The sequence below is a fragment of the Hipposideros armiger genome, unplaced genomic scaffold (genome assembly GCF_001890085.2).
Source record: "Hipposideros armiger isolate ML-2016 unplaced genomic scaffold, ASM189008v1 scaffold_92, whole genome shotgun sequence".
NCBI lineage: Eukaryota > Metazoa > Chordata > Mammalia > Chiroptera > Hipposideridae > Hipposideros > Hipposideros armiger.
The window spans coordinates 4,235,647-4,255,821 of record NW_017731442.1 but is presented as its reverse complement, the minus strand read 5'-3'; the positions used below and the strand labels follow the sequence as shown (position 1 = coordinate 4,255,821).

At 33.1% G+C, this 20,175-nt stretch overlaps 1 protein-coding gene across 4 annotated transcripts in view; it reads right to left on the bottom strand.

Moving 5' to 3' along the window:
• Window positions 1-269: 269 nt before the first annotated feature.
• Window positions 270-20,175, bottom strand: part of GOLM2 (golgi membrane protein 2) — a 97,266-nt gene continuing 77,360 nt past the window's right edge. Inside the window, exons 9-10 of one of the 4 annotated variants that reach the window (XM_019645016.1) lie at window positions 8,672-8,839; window positions 270-2,388 (exon numbers count right to left, since the gene is read on the bottom strand). In XM_019645016.1, coding sequence (XP_019500561.1) covers window positions 2,318-2,388; window positions 8,672-8,839 — 239 coding nt within the window. In that variant the 3' untranslated portion in view covers window positions 270-2,317. Of the gene's footprint in view, window positions 2,389-8,671; window positions 8,840-18,222; window positions 18,264-20,175 lie in introns of those variants that run through there. The other 3 variants (XM_019645019.1, XM_019645018.1, XM_019645017.1) reach the window with 3 other exon arrangements.

Below are 20,175 nucleotides of genomic sequence, written 5' to 3'. Positions count from 1 at the left end.
AAGCTCTATGTGAAAAGAAACCTAGTCTATCTTATCCACTGCAGTATTCTTACTACCTAGAACAATGCTAGGCACATAGGAAACACTCAATATTTGTTAAATAAACTAGCACTACAGTAAATATCCCTAGTGTAAAAAATGTCTGCCATTCTAGTTTAGCTTAGCTTAAATTCTAAATTTACTCAAATTTTGGTATTAAAATATATTTATTAGCATCACATGAGTGTGATGATGTGTGTATAGGTATCAAAATAAGCAAAATAGTAAAACAAATTTAATTTTTAATTTATTAGAACCCAGTAAGTGATGATTTTAAAAGCAGAGTTTTCATCAAATTAACACTTAATTCAAGGCAAAAATACATTTGAAAAACCTAAATCTTAAGGCAGAAGTAAAACATTATAAAACCAGCATGTCTAATACAGACTGTAGACTGTCAGAATTTTAAGAGATTCACATAGTATTTTATAGCACTAAAATGTTAATATAGTCTGAAGTATTATCAACTGGTCCAAGATTTCTCAGTTTATAAAATGTCTATACTGTTAATTGAAGAAATTTTGCTGTGTAAGTAATAGTGACCATATAACCAAGTGATTGTTTTTATGACAATGGAACTAAGGCAAAAAATTTCATGGTTTTTATTTGTAAAGATTTTACAGTATTAAATGTAAAGTATTATTAGGAGTATGTTTTAGATTCATCTTCTCACCCTAACGCCCATACGGTGTACATTAATTCCTTTTAACTCCATTTAAAAACGTTCTGTGAACTATCATACCTATTCATTGTAAGCCGACTCTACTCATTGTAAAAGCATGAATTGTTTACTCTGATATGACAGAAACAACAATTTTAGTAAATCACTACATCTTTTCCGTTGCTTAATAATTTCAAACTAAAGTCTAAGAATTTTTGCACCTTCAATAAGTGAAAAACCTGTTTTCAAAATCTCTATAAATTTGAATTTTGCCTAGAACCTGAGTACGGGGTGGGGTGGGGTAGGGGGCGTGGGAAGCATTTCATGTTTATGTGCAATACCAGTAGCCCTTCTAAAACACAGAGTTAGCAACATTAAATTTCTCCTTATGACTAAAACCTTTTATTTTGGGGAAGGGGGAATAAGATTTAAAAGTGCTTTAACTCAGAAAACAAGGATTAGCTAGCTTACCCATTCTACTAAAAAGTGTCAAAAAAGAAATGCATTTCAAATAATTTTGTAAGACTGGCAAATATGAGGTTTATGGGTTCTTAACTAACATACTAAGTAATTACAAAGATTCTTCATCTTCATTACAAACTTTTAAGCTATTTTAATGAAATGGCTGTAGATCTCACTGTACTTCTATTTATCTGTGCATTAATAAAAATCTGTTAAAACTCCTATTTAGTAATTCTGAGAAAGTCTAGTCAAATAAGATCACTAAAACTACCAGAGAAGCTTTGAAAAACTGATTGCAGATTATTTCAAAGTTGATTTAGCCTCTCAGAATCTGACATTTAAATCATGAATATCTTCACCAACTTGAACTCTGAAAATACAAAATTTTAGCTAGTGCTGGCTATAGTTAAACAGTACTGGTATTATGTGGGGGAAAAAATTGAAAATATATTGTCAATCATGCATTTCTCAATTTCATGAACTAAGTGAGGTATAACTCATAAATATTGTTATGTCTTTGCAGACTATCTCAACTTTCATCAGACCTCACTGAGAGCTTATCGGCCAAAACACATCAACATTCATGTAAAACAAAAAGGGTAGGGAAGTGATTTTGCACACATGCTGCCCAATGTTTGGCTTCCAGGTTCCCCTCTTTAACTAACTATTCTAGGTATAATTCCTTGAAGAGCATGAGATAAGGGGTAGATAGAACAGAATACCTGTTGGGCTAACAAGAATATATTAGTGTATAAAAAGTTTTTCAGCTGAATAACTGTTCTCACTGTGGTTATGCTAATGTGCAGCATATAAACTGTACAACCATTTTTTTTCCTATTTGTCCATTTGTGGAAAGAATTAGGCTCAATAAAATGTAAAATATACATTAGTTTGCTTTAAATGCAAAGACTACAGTTTTGCTTATATTATTTCTGGCTCAAATGTAATATAACCAAAAGTCTCTGCTTTAATAATACAATATGAAAAAGTTCACATATGTACATGGGTACATTCCTTCATTAAAATTTTTCCTTAAATCTATCTCAATGTATCTTTACAACTGATACAACTGATCTTTACAACAAAAGCCAAAAACAAAGTAGAAATGATTCAATTTTACAGCACTTTAGGTTTTCTGAAGTTTTCCTTTAGGGCTTAAAGAACATCATTTAAATGTTGCTTTCCATAGTCTGCAGGATCCATTTGAAGTTCTCGTTCTTCATCATCTGTTGAGGGAAATAATTACATATCAAGAATATTATTTTTAAAATCACTTGCAGAAATCCAATTCAATGTGTCTTTTCCCTCAGCCTTAAGGTAGTTTTCTGCTAGTTATTTTACACCTTCTGCAAATAGTGTTCTATTACTTAGTTGCTTGGCTAAAGAGAGAAAAGTCTGTAACTATTTTGGAAGATTACTTAATTTTAACATCTTTTGATGATGGATGGATGGATGGATGGATGAACGGAAGGAAGGAAGGAAGAAAGGGAGGGAGAAAAGAAGGAAGGAAGGAAGAAAGGGAGGGAGAAAAGAAGGAAGGAAGCTAGATAGATATAGTTAGCAAAACTTTAGGAACCCACAAACATTGAGGAGTTGATCCTTTTATATATAGTATTATTTCTATACAGACAAAGTTTAGTCCTTATAATTAAAACTTTGGTAGAAACCAGTTCTGTATACCTTTTCATACCTTTAAAAACCATAATGTTTTTTCTAATTATAAAATTAATCCATAGTCATCATATAAAAATTAGAAATAAGTTACCCATGATCCCAACTTTTAACATTTTAGTGAATTCCTTTGCTTCTCTTCAAAGAGCTTACCAGTACCTTCCTAAATGGAATACATGAACCAAACCTTAACCTTTTCTTTACCAAAAAGAAAAAAATTACATAATATTGTCAGAAAGTAAGATCTTCAAAGTAACTTCACGTATCTATATGAAACAACTCCATACAGTGCTCTGGAGTTTGACTTATCTGGTTATTGACAGGTTTTTCTGGGTTCTTCTTGGCTCACCTGTCATTTCACATTATTGTAGCTTATCTGCCAATAGTAATACTTCTCTTCTAGTTTTGCTACAAACTACAGGTTTAAGAATAAGACTGCTCACAGTATTAAAATGTTAGAATGAAAAGTATTTGAATCATAGCCTAGGAAGCTCCCTTTTTAGTACATGGCTTTTAATGATATCTTTTGGCTCCTCCAGCTTTAAAAAATGACTTTTCTTACTTTCTGGTTCAGTTACAACTACTCAATAGCTTAGTTTTTGATAGATTGAGGCATTACTAACATAACTTTCCAGGAATATAATTTTATATAATTTAAGGAGAGTTATATATTATAGAATCCAAATTCATATGTATATATAGCTTTCTGAAATCTATTCTTTTGGGCTTGATAGGTTTTCTACTCTCAGCTTCTCTAGTATATCTTATGGCAAAATCATGTTCAAGAAGGATGCCACGTGGTATATGTACTATGTATTAACTTTCCATAATGATGTGTTCTTATTTCTTCTTTAAATTTATTCATAAAAAATGACAACCAACCAACTTTCTCTTTCCTTTCAACAACTTTCCTGCGAGCAAAATAAAAGAAAAAGAAAAGAAATTAAAAAAAATAACTTTCTATTTAAACTTACAGAACTTCGCATTTAGAATCGCAGGAAATCATTTTGTATCAAATTCTAACAAATGGATCTCATGTCTTTAATAGTGTGACCCACTAGGCATCAGAACCCCAAATCTGTTACATGTAAAAAGCTGACATTATATCCATAATCACACTTGTATTTTGAAAATATGCTAATCAATCTCTTATCAAAGAATTCTTTGTGCTTTAAAAAGTTATCTTTGGTTTTAAAAAAGAAAATAATCATTGGCACTTAGGTTCCATGTTGAGGACCTCACCTTATGGCTATAAAATCATGTTTCAGGACCTTAGTAATTAAATGAAGACTTAATCACCATGGAGCAGTGCTATATAAAGCTGCTTATATATAAAGGAGAAATTTAATAGGAAAGTTATTGAAAGGAAAGAATACTGTTACTTTTGGGGATTTTTAAATGAATAATTATAAAGAGAAAACAAGATAAGAGCAAAAGGTCTAGAAATAGAAAAATTGAATTCTAGTCCTGGCTCAGGCACTTAACCAAACATGATCTAGTTCCTAAACCTCTGGTGACTTCTAATTACCTTCTCAGTAGAATAGGAATAGCAACTGGTTTTCCTATCTCAAAATGAAATAATGCATATGAAGACAGTCTTTACTTCCAGGGTCCTCTATAGATATAAGTAGGAGTTTGTTGGTTTTATTTATGCTCTTTAGCAAAGTTTTAGTATGGTGCTTTCACATTGTTTTTCAGAATTCATAGGACTTTTAGAATATGGTGTTTTTCTTACATTGAGCTATATTTACATTAAGTAGAGTGCATTTTCAGTGTAGCTATTCTAACCAGAATTCAAATTTCTACTAACAACCTCTTTGCATTTATCTCTCAAGTATGATGACATGACCTACCCAAATCTGACATAGAATAACAGATAACTGCTAAATATAATTATATGAACTAATAATTTATTTCACTTTACAAAACATGAAAATCTATAAATGGCTCACAACACAAAATGACTATTAAAGGGAATATAAAGACATTCATAATTTATTAAATAATTCTTAAATTCCCTCTGAGTCAAGAAAGGACCACCTCCATAAAGCAAGCTCTACCAAGCAAGAACATCTCGGGGCAATAAGGCAGTGAGTTTTCACTAAAACGTACAAATGAATCCACAGGCTAAACTGCAATTGTCCTCTAAAGTAGGCAACCCAGAGAACAAGTTCTAGATTTGCTTTTAGTTTTTCAATTATTATTTTATTCAACACACACTTATATAGTGCTTACAGTGTGAAAGACTCTTCTAAGTGCTGAACAAATATTTAAATCATATCATCCACATAACAACTGTTGAGTTAGGTAACTATATTCTTATTTTACAAATGAGGAAACTGAGGCATAGAAGTTAGTTAGGTAATTCAGGAGGTGACAGAACTAGTAAGTGGTGGAGGCAGGATTCAAATCCAGGCAGTCTTGGCCCCAGAATCCAGGCACTTAAGCACTATGCTAAGCTTCTTTCCATAGGTATACTGAGTAATATGCATTTCATATCCTATTAAACAAACTTGGAACTTATATGGGATTAAAGATAAGAGTACAGGGAATTTGTAAATACCCATCTCCTTAATACAATAAAGAATGAATAAAAAGATATATCCATCAGATGTGTAGTATTTCCAGAGCTGATCATTAAGAAGTCAGAGGGAAAAAATTTTACACCAATGTAAATAAAATACTTCTTTTAGGATGCTTCAGGAAACCAGGAATTTAAAACCAAAATAAACCAGGATTGTAAACACAGGAAAATTAGGCTGCACTTAATTCTGCAAGAAAACACTCTGCACGTAGTGCTGACCCAAACGATCCATACATACAAACAGGCATCAGCGCTAAAGCTGGAATCCTTCAGCTTCCTATTGGCAGAGATGCTGCCCAAACCTCTGTTTCATAATCCAGAATTCGGAGACCAAAGCCAGAGTGTCCTTAGCTGAAACCAGAACCTCAGTCCTGTAGCAGGAATCTCTAATCCTATGGGCACAACAGCTTGAGAAAGAACTCTTTCTAATACTAGAGAGAGCAGAGAAGAACCTCTGTTGCTAGAACCTCGATAGTGCTTCTGAAATGCATGCTTCAATTTTTCATATCTTTGGCTGCAGAGTCTCAATGGCTGCAGTAGTTTCCACTTTCTTTCCTAGGTTTGGGGAAAGATGTGTTCCAGGCATGCTGAAATCTGACACATGGTTTCCTATAGTGCTTGTGTTATATATATATATATATATATATATATATATATATATATATATATATATATATATATATATATAGTGATTCCACTGTGAGTGTGACCACAGAATTTTAGCACTGAGAAGAACACTAGTTCAATACGCTTATGGTAGATGATGAAATTGTGGCCCAGAGAGTTTAAGTGACTTGAAAAGCTGGTCTCCTAATTCTCAGGCTAATATTTTTTTTACCACTCTATTCTACTGCCTGCTTCGGCTACAAGGGCAAACTGGCCTGGGAACCCAACCATTATTTCTACATTGAAGCTATGAAGAAATTCTTTTAAATTCTAAATATTCTAACTTAATAATAAACACTTGGAATCCAAATTGTTGATAAACTAGGGAATAGCCATAATTCTCCCTCCCCACTTTTTGGACAGTTAATACTATACCTAAAATGTTTTTAAGTAAAACATTTTAAACATTTAAACATGTTTAAAATTATTTGGGTCTCCAGTATTCCTTTTTAGTCATTTCACTCAAATTTATCCCTCTTTATTTGCTGGAGTTGAGATGTTCTTGCATCTTTCTTTTCCCTATGATAAGGAAGTCCTCTTGATAGCTACCCTATCCTTCTGCTGTCATCATCTGGTGAATCCCAAAATGGGATAAAAATGATAAAGGCAACCCCCAGCTCAAGTAAGATTCACTTGCAAATGAAGAAGTCCCAAAATGTATCAATCCCCTTCTCCTAATTCATTGGGGATATCATCTTGGATCATTTTCTTTATATTCCTTAGAATCAATGGATTTCTTTCCTTGCGAAAAGAAAGGCAGGGCAACATGAGGGTACTGGGGACCTAAAGTAGAAAGCGGTAATGAGAACTGTGGATAGGAGAGGGAGAAGATACCAGAAAGAGAGCGAGAAGGCACTGAAGATAAATGTACCTGCTATGGATAAAAACCATGAAAGTATTAAACTGAAATTTTGTAATAAAAGTGATCAACTTTAAGATAGCCAAAACATAAGAAATGATTTTCAATTATGGTTGAAATTAATTGTTCTAATGAAAACCTCAAAATTATCCAGCAAGATGATAGAGGCCCTTCTGAAAGAAAACTAGAGGTTTAAAGCATAAACCAAGCAAGCTTCTAAGACCAGAAGCTAAAGGGTTATTACCCTCGTCACAGTTATAAGAATAAAAGCTGAATGAGAAAAGCATAAAATTATCAGCTAACAACATTACTGAGGGCCCTTTGTGTGCTAAGTACTATGAGGGATGGGGGGGGGGTGAATCTGAAGGCAGAAAAGGATACAAACAAAATAGAAAGCAAAATAAATGAAAATTTCTGCTTACGTTCTAATTGGTGATATGATATAAATGTATGAAAAAGCCTTAAAGCAATGTTATAAGTAATTGCAAATAAATATAATTCAAACAAATCACAAAAGCAATAAGAAAAAAATAGTAAAATTTATGAAAAATGGATGAGATTATAGAAAAGGTGAATACAATTTATTCTAAAGTACCAAAAAGTGTTTAAGAAGTTCTCATTAACATATCCTTACAAAACTCCTAGCATTTATTAATCTCCTTCTATTCCCAATAACTAGTCTTCCAAAACTAGAATGGACTATCAAAACAATGCCTAGGTGGAAGTCGGTCTCTGGTTTCCCTTTTTCTATTCACTATGTAGTATTCTAGGAAAACTATATTTTCTTCTGAGTTTTACAAAAACAATTCTTGTCATAAACCTAAATACAATTTAATTACCTTAAAAAGAGTTAAGGAGTGAATCAAGACAGGTTACATTAAAAAAAGATTTCATGCATAATATTATAAATTATAATACTTCACACATTAAGTTCATATTCAACTTTTATGGAAAAAAAGGAAAACTCCACAAATACTACTAAACGATGTCAGCAGGCTGAAAACAGGCCTAAAAACTTGCAATAAAGCAACAGACTCTGATATGCATGCATGGGGAGGGCTGCATGCACACAGGTGGATTCTGAACTTTCACTAAGTTAAAAGCTCAGAAGTAACACAGTTAACAAGGAAAATATGTTGAATCTGTGTATTAAACATAAAATGGACAAATATTCACAAACTGATAGTTAAATATAAATTTTAAGCCTCAGAAAAAATTTCAAAAACAGTCTTCCTATGCTGAATCAGTAATGAAATAATTTTATATTTAGAGTAGAGGAGACCATTCCTTTTGTGGCTTCCCTTACACCAAAATGGGTGTCTGGTCAATGTTTGCACCTAGAATAATTGAAATGCTCTGAGATGAAAAACTGGAAAAGAATTATTTTCTGGGAGTATTTGCCTTAGGTAAAGTCTAGAGCCATTTTAAACAATTTTAAAATTTCTGAAGAAGAAAAAAATTTCCAAGATTGTGAGTTTCAAATTGTAATTGTATCAATAACACCTAAGCTAACTAAAAATGAAAATAATTAAAATATGTGGATTTATTTACAGATCTACAAATACCACTATCATAAAATGGGTTTCGAAATATAACTGAAAAACTGCACAGAACCTCTTCAGATTAAGGCTGTACTGCTAAAAAGTGGGGGGAAATTCTACACAAATTCAACCAAAAAATTTAGAGGTGGGTTTCATGGTCACAGCATGGAGGCCAGGCCCACGCTCACCTTGGACGTCTTCCTCTCCACCATCACCATCTTCTTCCTCATTGTAAGCCAGCTCAGCCTGCTTGTCTGCCTCATACTCACCTACGTTACCATCATCCCCATTATAATCCGCCAGTTTAGAGCCATGCTGCGGATCAACAGGGGATTCATTCTCATCAAAGAATCGGCCTGTGAAGTAGGTAGAGGATTAATTCAAGAGTAAAGAGAGAAGAAAAGAAGGGACCTGTACTGGAGGCAGATCAGAAAGTAGACAAGTGAAACCTGGCAACTTTCAGGACACTGGTTATAAAAAAGATACATTTTGTGAAGGTTATCCAAGACAAAAGGAAATAAGAATGAAGACTGAAAATAAATTGTATTAAGAATTTCCCTTTTGTGTTATTTTAAGTACTTGCTCCTTAAAGTTTGAATGTTTTCTTGAAGAAAAGGGTACCATATTCAGGATTGTTCTAATAACCAATGGCTTCTCTGATATAAGTATTTGTCTAATTTAACACTTTCGGACAAGAATAAATACTTTTATTACTAGATATATTACATATTTGAAATTTGTAGTAATTTATTGCTTCATGCAATGCCACTTTCCATGAATAGTTTTGATAGCTTTTTAAAAATAAACAAGTACTAGGCAGCCTAGTTTCTCTGGAAACTGACACACCTGAGGACTATCTTAAGTTCCTTCAGTAACAATGATTCACTACAATCTTGAAAGGATTTCCAAAGAACGATGGCAGGGAGAGTAAACTATCAGAATTCCCAGTGGTATGTTTTAAAAAAACAATCCAAGCAATTCTGATTTCCTAAACCCATTTCCCCATTTCCTAAACCAGGCATTTAAAAGGAAATGGTAGAGGAAGCTTAAGAAAGTGGACGTACATGAAGCTGTTATAAATATTCACAACAATTAGAAATCAAGAAGAGCAACAGATATAATAACACCTACTGCAGAAAGCTATTCAACAACTCGATATTAAAAATAAAAATGTTAGCCACACTAAGATCTCACTCACAAGCACAATTTAAACTACTCTGACATCAAGTAGCATCAAAGTAAATTTTATTCCAATCCCTAAAATATAAATAACATTAACTTACTGATAATGTAAGAATTGAAGACTTCTTAAAATTATAAAAACTTTCTGTGATAGGTCTAAATTCTAAAAATTTACATTGCAATGAAACATTTAGGAAAAAAAATTAACAAGTTCCTTTGCTTGGAAAGAAAGGTTAAGTGCAAGTGGAAAAAATGGAGGTATTGGTTAACTCTACAGATGGCTCACTATATCATCTAGCCAATATATGTATTTCTAATCATTGGGTAATGAGTCAATCAGTTAAAGAACAAATCACACTTACATAGGATTTGAAAGGGGGGTTGTGTAACAACAGCAATTGAAGTAATTGTGGCCAATAAAAGGAACAAAAAGTCATCTTAAATCTATTCTAGAATAAGGTTGGTTATGTATAATAAATAAATAAATAAATAAATGAAAAAGTGAATAAAACAGAGTAAGAGAAAAAGAAATGAATATACAAGAGTTAAAAACAAAAAACAACGAGAAGAATAGGTAAGCTATCTGTGAGAAAGACACCCTGTCCTCCTAATGATAGTAATACAAAACAAAACTTTTTGGTGGCTTTTATTTTCTCTTTCCCTAATGATAAAATAAACTATGCCAATGTAAGCAAGAAAAAGGGAGATTTATAGAAATCTATATTTTCTTTTTTCTTAATATGCAAAGTTAAATCATCTTTATGCAATGTGAAACTGCTGTTTCAAATATATAAACATTTTAATAAGGTAGTTACCAGTGGGTTTCTCAAAGTACACTATTTCCTCCAAGAAAATGTTTTCATTTTTTATCAGTTATGAAATACAGAAGACTAAAAAATTAGTCTAAAATTTCATTGCAAAATATAGTTAACAAATATTTTCAGACATGGTATATTAACCAAAGAAATGGTCTATCTGTGCCTACTATAATATTCCAACAGAATAAAGTTTCTTTATTTTAAGTGTTTGATGATCTGACTAGCCTAAACTCAGTCATAAAATTTTAACACTATAATTACAGTGACACTCAGAGATAATAAAAAAATCAATAACAAGAATGGACACCACATAACTGTCCTTTGTTAAATAGTAATTGTGCTATCATGCATACAGAATTTTCATCTTTGGAGAAAGAGTTAACCCTTATAAACAAAAAGAGAAAAAGAGCCAGCTATACAACACTGCCAGTCAATTTGGGGACATCAGACAAAGTTCACATTAAACAGTGTATGAATATGACAGTATAAATAAAAATGCATAATGCTAATCAATAAAACAGACTGCTAAATGATATAATCATCAGGCAACATATTTGCAAAGAGGAGTTATACAAGATATACTGAGCTTAGGGTTCCAGTAAGATATCCAATGAAAATATTTTATAGACACATGAAAATTTGGAACTAGACTCTAGGTGTGAAGTGAGGACTGGATGTGTAGATTTAAGACTCATAAATGTAAAGATTATAGGTTAAACAATGAGAACATAATTTCTCTTAGGAAATAAATATCTACAGAAAATAGCTGTAAGTCAAAAAGAAATGATCTTGAGGAATAGCTATATTTAAGAAAGGAAAAAGGAAGTAATGAGGGCAAAGTGATCACATGATGGTATAAATCTGTGATGCATTTCAACCGGAATTAAATATTAGACTTCATCTCTGAAGCATTTTACCTATTTAAAGATTTTAAATTCAGTTCTCTCTCTCAGTAACCACCATGTTAAAACTGTGCCCACTTAGTGGAGTAACACAGTAATTATATTTAGTTTGGATTGCCAGATTTCCTTATGTTGTAGCAAAATTCACTTTTGTACTTGAATATTATTTTCACCCTAGTGGCTGGCTGAAAATGATTTAGTCTATCAGTAACAAGATAGCTTCATCCCAACAGTTTAAACATGAAGACACAAAAAAGAAGCGACATATACACTAGCTATTGACAGTGTTTAGGCAGTATCAACTTGGAAAAACAAATTATAAGAGACTGTTGATATACTTTTCAGTTCACTTTAAACAATACAATAGAACTTCAAACAGAATGTTAGATATTCTTTAAAACACCTTCAATATCGGACTGTAAGCTTAAAGACCAGTAGAAAATGAAAGGATAATGACAAATAACTAGAACATTTCTCAATCACAAAAGGGCATTTCAGTCAAGAGAATTAATTGTAATTCTGTAATATAAATCAAAGCAAGATAAATTACTTTTTTGCTTCATTAGCTCAAGGTTCATTTATGGGTTTCAGTTTCTCAACTATTCTATGAAAAAGAGTTTTATATTTTTCATGTCATTCATTTAATATGTCACCACTACATATTAAATATAATTCTACAGAGAAAGAAAAAATTTTATTCTAAAGGTGGCAAACTTTTTCTTGCTTTCATCTACTAGTAGTAAGTATCCACTTTGTACCATTCATTTGGCAATGAACACATTCAACTGACTCCTGCATTATTCAGTTTAAAACCTACAGTTTTGACTATTTCAAGTATCGCTGAGGGTCCAAGACGTGTGAAAACTTAATCTGTTGACACATAAGTTAGAGCTGTGAATGCTGGGAGGGTGGGATGCACAAATTGTGACAAAAATATGTTACTGCCGGCTTTCCTCACAAAACAATATATAGGGAAAACTACTGACTGGCTTTTGAACTGTTTACTTGTATTTCATTATCAGGAACATATTGGGGCAAAAGACCATACTTATTTTGCATCTCAAGGTACAGGACCTCCATATCGTATGTACAGGAAGGAAATCTATCAATTGACTGGACTTACGGAAGGTAAACAGAAACAGAGGAAATGCAAGAATCATGGTAGCTAGGAATTATGGCTAAAAGCATCTGAACAATTTTACCCCCTCCCCCACCACCATTCCCAATGCAAAGAGGTTCAACTGCTCTTTCCCCTTTATATAATCTACAGGTTGCCTTTTTGTAATGTTTTTCCTTAAGACTAATTCTATGGGGTGGTGGGGAGGGAGAAGAAGGGAAGGAAAGCACACAATTCAATATGCTTCAAGAGCAAAAACTGCTTGTTCTCCTTTGCCTCGCCCTTTTATCCTACACCAAACTTACTGGACTAGCCTTAGCACCGGTACAGGATAAAGAGGACTGAAATGGGAAGTAATTTGATAATTTTTGAAGAATACCAGGCATGCATTACATATGTATGACAACCACAATAATCTTATGTACATTAAAAACTTGGATATTCCACCTCAACATTCAAATATTCTTTAACATTCAGAATAAACAAGGCTATAATGTAATTGAGTAACAAATTCTTGTGTGCTAAGCTTGACTGCCTTTCTGAATCCATATGAAGAGGATGTCTCCTCAAGACAATATTGTAGCCCACTGAAGAATGGCACAAACCATTTCTTCAAATATTTCACAAAAATCTTTCTTTTTAATGTAGCACTATGATTTACATTTTATAAAAGTTTAACAGGTTTTTCTATTTTTTATTATTAAATATTTTCAGATATACACAGAATTATGGAAAATATAGCATCTGTGTACCCATCATCCAGCGCTTTGTCAAATTTCAATTGTTGGTCATATTTGTTTCAGAACTTTTAAATAAACATTACAGATACAATTAAAGTTCCCTGGGTACCTCCTCCCTAGCATTCTCCTTTTATCCCAAAGGCAACCTCTATCTTAAATTGGGTGTTAAGCATCCGCATGAGGTTCATGTATTCATTAATAAATAGTATTGATTCATGGGCCTTTGAACTTTATAAATATAGCATCTGGGCAGCAAAGAGTTAACTCAGCAAGCCTGGGTTGCTCAAACCCTGCACATTCCAAAGAAAGGCTTGTCTTCAAAACTGGTCTTTCACTAGATCCTGGCAGATGACTTAGTTCTTCCATTTGATAAGTGTTTTCTTAAGACTGAGGCCTTGGGCCATGCTATACAAGTTTGATTAGATCAATTTATCCTAACAAAGTGATTTGTGGTGAATATTTGTTTTTGCTAAGTGAACATGGGGAAGGCCTGGAGCCTGAGTAGCTGAGCTCAGTTATGCGTGCACTGCATGACTACACCACTGACACCCAATAAAAACTATGGACACTCAGGATCAAGTGAGCCTCTCTGGTTGGCAACATGTGTTGTCACACATCTTTGCTGGGAGAATTAAGCACATCTCCATGCAACTTCACTGGGAAGGGACACCTGGAAACTTGCGTCTGCTTTCTCTTGGGCCTTGCCTCACGAGTCTTTTCCATTAGTTGATTTTAATCCATGTCCTTTTGCTGTACTAAACTGTGAGTGTAACAACTCTTCTGGGTCCTATGAGCCCTTCTATTGAATCATCAAGCCTGAGAGTGGTCTTGGGACTCCCAACACAGTATCATCATGTATCTATTCTGCAACTTGCTTTATTCCCTCTACATTATGCTTCTGAGATTTATCTATGTTGATAAATGTGGCTTTGTTCATTCATTTTAACTCCTGCATATGATTCCATTGTATGTATGGTATATACCATGATTTATCTATTCTCATACTGATGAACATGAATGTTCATGTACATGCTTCCTTACACATATGAAAGTGTTTGTAGATACGTATTAGGGGTAAAGTTATAGGGTATGTGTATCTTCTCACTCTAATTGATAACCAGTTGTTATTGGTTTATTTGGGTTTTCAAATCTTGAGCCAATTTTGGTAATTAATAATTTTCCAGAAAATTATCCATTTGACCTAAGTTTTCAAATTTATTGTCAAAGTTTTTAATAATATTTTCTTGTGATTTATTGTTTACCCTCTTTTGTTGTTCTGAATATTATTTATCTTTTCTATTGTGCTTCATTAGTATTACTAGAAGTTTGTTTATCTGGGTCATTTATTTGCTCTTATCTAATTATTCTTTATTTTCCATTTCATTTGACTGCCCTTGTCTTTATTTTTTCCTTCCCTCTACATTCTTTAGGTTATTCTTTTTCTTCATCTTTCTCTGAAGGCAGATTGTTTGGGCTCTAACCCTAACTAATCTATTTACTAGCTAAGTAATCTTGGAAGTGTTTTGAAACTTCCCTTGTGTGTTTCCAATCTATAAAACAGGAATAATGATAGATCTACACATGCATTTGTTATGAGTTTATATCTACAAACGTTTTAGAACAGCAACTGACACATAATCACTCCACTGTTAGCTATTATTAGTATCATCATCATTAGCAGCCGTATGACTACCACCACCACTACTATTATTACTACTACTATTTTTGAGTTAAAGTCAACTCATTTAATTTTCTTTATGCTTTTGAGGTCATAAATTTAGCCATAAATACTACTTTAGATGTATCTCTCACATTTTGATATGTGTGGTATTTATATTATTGGTAAGTCCGTACATTTTGAAATCCCCCCAAAAGTTTTGAGGATTGACTTTTTAAGTTTATAATATAGAAATTTTAAAATAATATTCATAATATAAATTGCTTGAAATTTATTAAGACTCTCTGTGACCTAATAGCTAGACAATTTCTGTAACTGTTCCATGTGTACTTGAAAAAATATTTACTTTCTCTTTTACTAAGTGCAGGGATGTGTATAGATTTATATATTTGAATAAACTTGATAATTTTTTCTTCAAGGTTTCTATAGTCTTGGTGACTTATAAGTTTTGATAGAAGTATATGAAAATCTTTCACATTAATTATGCTATTGTCAACTACTCCTTGAAATTGTGTCAGATTTTTGTCTTCCTATTTATGGCTGTTTTTATTTTATTTATTTATTTTTTAGCTGAGCCATCCTGCTACCTATTGGCAGCTCAGCGGCTGCTCAGCTCGGGCTGGACTTGAACCGCTGTTGCTTGAGCAACGTTGACCAGTGTCCACTTGTATACATTTTTTTGGCACCCCCGATATGTGTGTGTGTATATGATATAAATTTGTCTCTAAGTTTGTCTGTCTCTTTCTCTGTGTGCTACATTCTTGATGAATATCTCAGTACAAGCTTCCAAATCACTTATTTTAGTCAACTATAGACTACCATCTCAGACACTGATTTTTTATTGCTATGATTATATTTTTCATTTCTAAAATGTATATTTGGTTTCTATATCTGTTTTGTTTTATTTCTGCCTATTTCTTAATCTCTTTTTTTAAAGTTATTTCTTCATTTATCTCTTTGAGCACCCTTAAACATACTTAGTTCATAGTAGACTATTACATAAAATTGCTTTCATGTTTCAATTGATATGTGGGCTATCTTTCTTAGCATTAGTATTTTTCATAGTTTCAGAGTTTTGGTTTGCTGACTAATTTTCAGTGTGTGTGGGGTATTTGTTTATATTTTTCCTCTGTCTCTGTCATTTTAAAGATGCTTTCACCCAGCTCCCCAGTCTAGGGTTAGTCTTCATAATCACATTTCCTAGTTTCTATTCCATGATAGTACTAAGGACAGCACAGATGCAGTACAGAACCAATGGTGGTGTGGTTTAGTGCACGGTCATAAGGCTGTACGTGTAAGTTCCTGGCTCCATAAGCCTTCAGGGTGCTAAACATTGTAGTCCTTGATGGCAGTCAGCCAGAGCTTTATTTCTACTTCCTCTACCAAGGGAGACAAGGCAATAGGCAGGTCCTGGCTTTAAGCAATAAGCCTGGCTCCTGTTTTAAGTGGTTCCAATTTATTCTTATTGCTTTCAAGAGCCAAATTCCTGGAAACCTGCAATTTCCAGACCCGGAGCCTAATAGGTCCTGTCATTCAGTTCCTTTCATCATCCTGTATTTTTATGTCATTTCTTGACCACAGAAATGTTTAATGTGTTTTTGAGATTATCAATATCCTTTTAGTTCTCTCTCTTTTTACATTTTGCCCATCGTTATGTGTGTGATCAGAGTGAACATGTCAAAGGTGACTTCACTAAACTACGTGGACCACAAGTTGAAAAATCCTTTTAAAAGATCCATATATAAAAGAAAATCACGTATTCTCTGATACACTAGCTTGTCTCTCCAGTGTTGTTCAGGAGGATCATTAACCATGGTTAAATAAATAAATCCCTGCTGCTATGCACCCTGGAGCATGCTACACAGAACAGTCCATATGATAGGCAGCTCGATCAACAATCATCACCTAGTTATTTGGAGTAATTGTCCTTGTGACTTTCACTGTGGGGCTGAGATTTGAAATAAACTGTTTTCTCTACTCAACGCAAATAAAGAGGGTGCCAAAAAAATGTATACATATTTTAAGAAAGGAAAAATCTATTAAAATTGTAGTACTTAATATATACCGATAACAAAAGATGAATACAAGTCACGTTTGACTTCTGCAATTACAAGAGATACTCAAAGTGGTTACCATCAGCGTCCAGACACTTCTGATTATGGCGAACTATTGCTTGAGCAACACTGACCAAAGTGTCCACTTGTACACATTCTTTTGGCACCCTCTGTATATATAGGGTAAGTCCCTCTTAACTGGCAAACATGTGGGCCCTCCACGGATTCTCAATTTTAACTACTTTGGAGGTGTCTATTTCTTTGAAGTATGCCTCCAGGATTCTTTAAAGTATCCACTAAACTATATTTTGTGTCACCATATAGCCTATATTCTACATTTTAAATAAAACCAACCCAAATATATCTTCCAAGTATAACAAACCATGCCAAAAAAATTGTGATCACTGTATAACGTGTAAGTACGCTCCATATCTAAAATAATTAGTGCTTTCAATAAAATTTTCAACTTACTCTAACAGCATATCATTTTGTATATATAGAATCAAGTACTTTTAAATTCATTACTTATTTACACTTCTGTTATCATTTACATTTGTTGATCTCTCCATACAGCTTTGGTCTCTAGTAAAATCAGATGGACATATGAACTGAGATTATATCTGTCTTGTCTCCAAAGTATAAAAGCAATGAAACAGGACAAAGAGATTCCTGTACATTCTCAGATTCTTTCTTCCTCTCCCCACTTCATATTTTCCATTTATCAACAAGGCCTTGTTATAAGTGTTCTATCCCTAGCATTTTCAATATAGTATCTTTTCTCAAGACCACAATCTCCTAATTTACCATTTTTCAATATTATTCTCAGCCTGATGCACCTTACTTGCTAAATTTCAGTTAATACTTACCTCTCAAGCTGAGTGTAAGTAACCGCAGTATAACCTTTCTATACTGCCATGGATTCCAAATGGCTAAGCCACTGCCCTGGATCAACCACAGGTTTCTTTTCTACATTTTCACACTATTGAAAAAGGCCACATATTTGAATAACAACAAGCACCAGACAAGTAAGATAAATGGATGTATTATGTCAGAATGGGGTTATAAGAAATGAGACATGGCAAGTCTCATTCTACAGGAATAGTCATAATCAATTCCAGTGATTATGTCAATCATTCTCATTTAATAGAATCCAGATATTGGGAATTTTATGTGAAATCTCTTGATTTTTAAATATTGGCAACTATTTCAGATTTTTAAAAATCACTCTATGGACCAAACAAAACTCACATGTTGGCTGGATATGGACATGGGTCATCGGTTTTCAATCTCTGCAAAAGATTGTTTTTGCTATTTAACAAGGTTTTGGAAACAAAACACATAGAACTAGCCTAACACAAGATCACATTCTTCAAATTCAGCTAAAACCTGGCAATTTCTATAAGCCTCAATGTATCTAACGAACAAATAGGCTAGTCCATCATCTGCTATTCCAAATGTTCTCTTTTGCCTATTTTAAATACAGATGGAGAAATGAAGTTAACAGTTAAAACCGCAGAGGAAAAAAAATGCCCTTAATGCTTCTTCCTGAAGAACAAAATCAGAATAAAATGGCAAAATATTCTTAAAAGACAGTAGAAATGGAGATATAGTATATAAAAACTAAAGTACGCTACCAAACAACAAGAGGAAAAATTGTGGCTATAAATGCATAATGTTTTCCCTGACAGGCATTCAATAAAAGTTTGTTTAAGTGACTATATTATTAAGAAAGAGAAGTGTGAAGAATTAAGTATCTACCTAAAACTTAAAAAGAGAATAAAGTGACAAGTCACAAGTAGCAAAAAATAAAGTACGTACAAGACAGATTAGAAATTAAAAAGTGACAAAATTAGTAGCTGGGTTTTGAAAAATAAAAAAATTTAAACAATTGATAAACTACAATTAAGAAAAGAGAAAGACTATAAAAGTTTTAGGGCTAAAGATTTTAGAATAGAGAAGTTAAAAGTAGGAAAGTTCTCATAATTATATATTAATATAATTTATGACCAAGTAATCATTTTGATTGTATGACTATCTACAGATACACAAAATTCTAAAACTAATGCAATAAGTTTAACAAATATTTAATAAATGCTTACTACACACGTGAGGCTGGGTAAATAAAAAGAATAAGACAGAGTTCCTGCCCTCATGAAGTTATTCCTACTTTAATAGAGAAGAAAGATAAACAGTTACAGAATTCAGGATAAACTACCCAACACTGCTGGTTCTCTAATGTTTTGTTTTTCAGATTTAAGAAAATCATTTTCTCTTTTCTTTTAAGCTATCTACAACTTACAGCAATCTGGTAAAGTATATCTCTGGGAATAAAAATGCAACAATTATTTTTTCTCCCTACCCAATATCTCCAGAATGCAGAAACTCTTAGTGAGTAATCTTATTTTCATGGCAATATAGTTATTTGGATAAATTCAATTAAGAATCTGTTCTCCTTGTAATAGGACACACTTGAAAACTTTGGTTATATTACCAAGGGTCTGACTAGAATGTCATACTTGAGAAGGATGCATAAAATCAGATATGACCAGACAGCTTTACAGAACTAAGGTTGACTTTAAGGAATCAATTCTTATAAAGCCCCCTTTGCAAAAGCCAGCGTATACCTGGCATACAGGGTTTCCAGCCTTAAAGGTGAGTTAAGGAAGGTCACTCACTTCCTGCAAGCCTAGGAACCTCAATCTATCTTAGGAACCTTGAAAAGAGAGGAATTCATATAAGTTTATAGGTATTGCAGGCAAAATCTGATAGAGCGTCCTTGGCTTGGCTTCCTATCTCCCAGAGAGGCTGTTAAAAGTCCGAGATTCTTTATGAAAAGTTGCAGCAAACTCAAAAGACCTATGTGGTCAATCACTATTCTTGCTGCACTTATATATAATAATCAGGCCAAGCTTAATGAGACTTGACTTATTTTGCAAACAAATTAGTCTTACTCTGATTATCTTTAATAGAAATGGGGATGACTACAGAGAGAAAAATGAAGCTTCAGTAGAAAACTATAGTACACACACTCCTGTAAGCATTACATTTTAGTCCTATTTATTGTCCTTAAGACTTTATTTGCTACCTGTGAACTCGACTGGATCCTGAATCCTTCTAGGTTCTTCCAATATCTGGCTACAATTCTCCAAATTCAGGTTTCTAATTTTTTTCCCACCCTTCTGTTTCTGAATCACTAAAAAT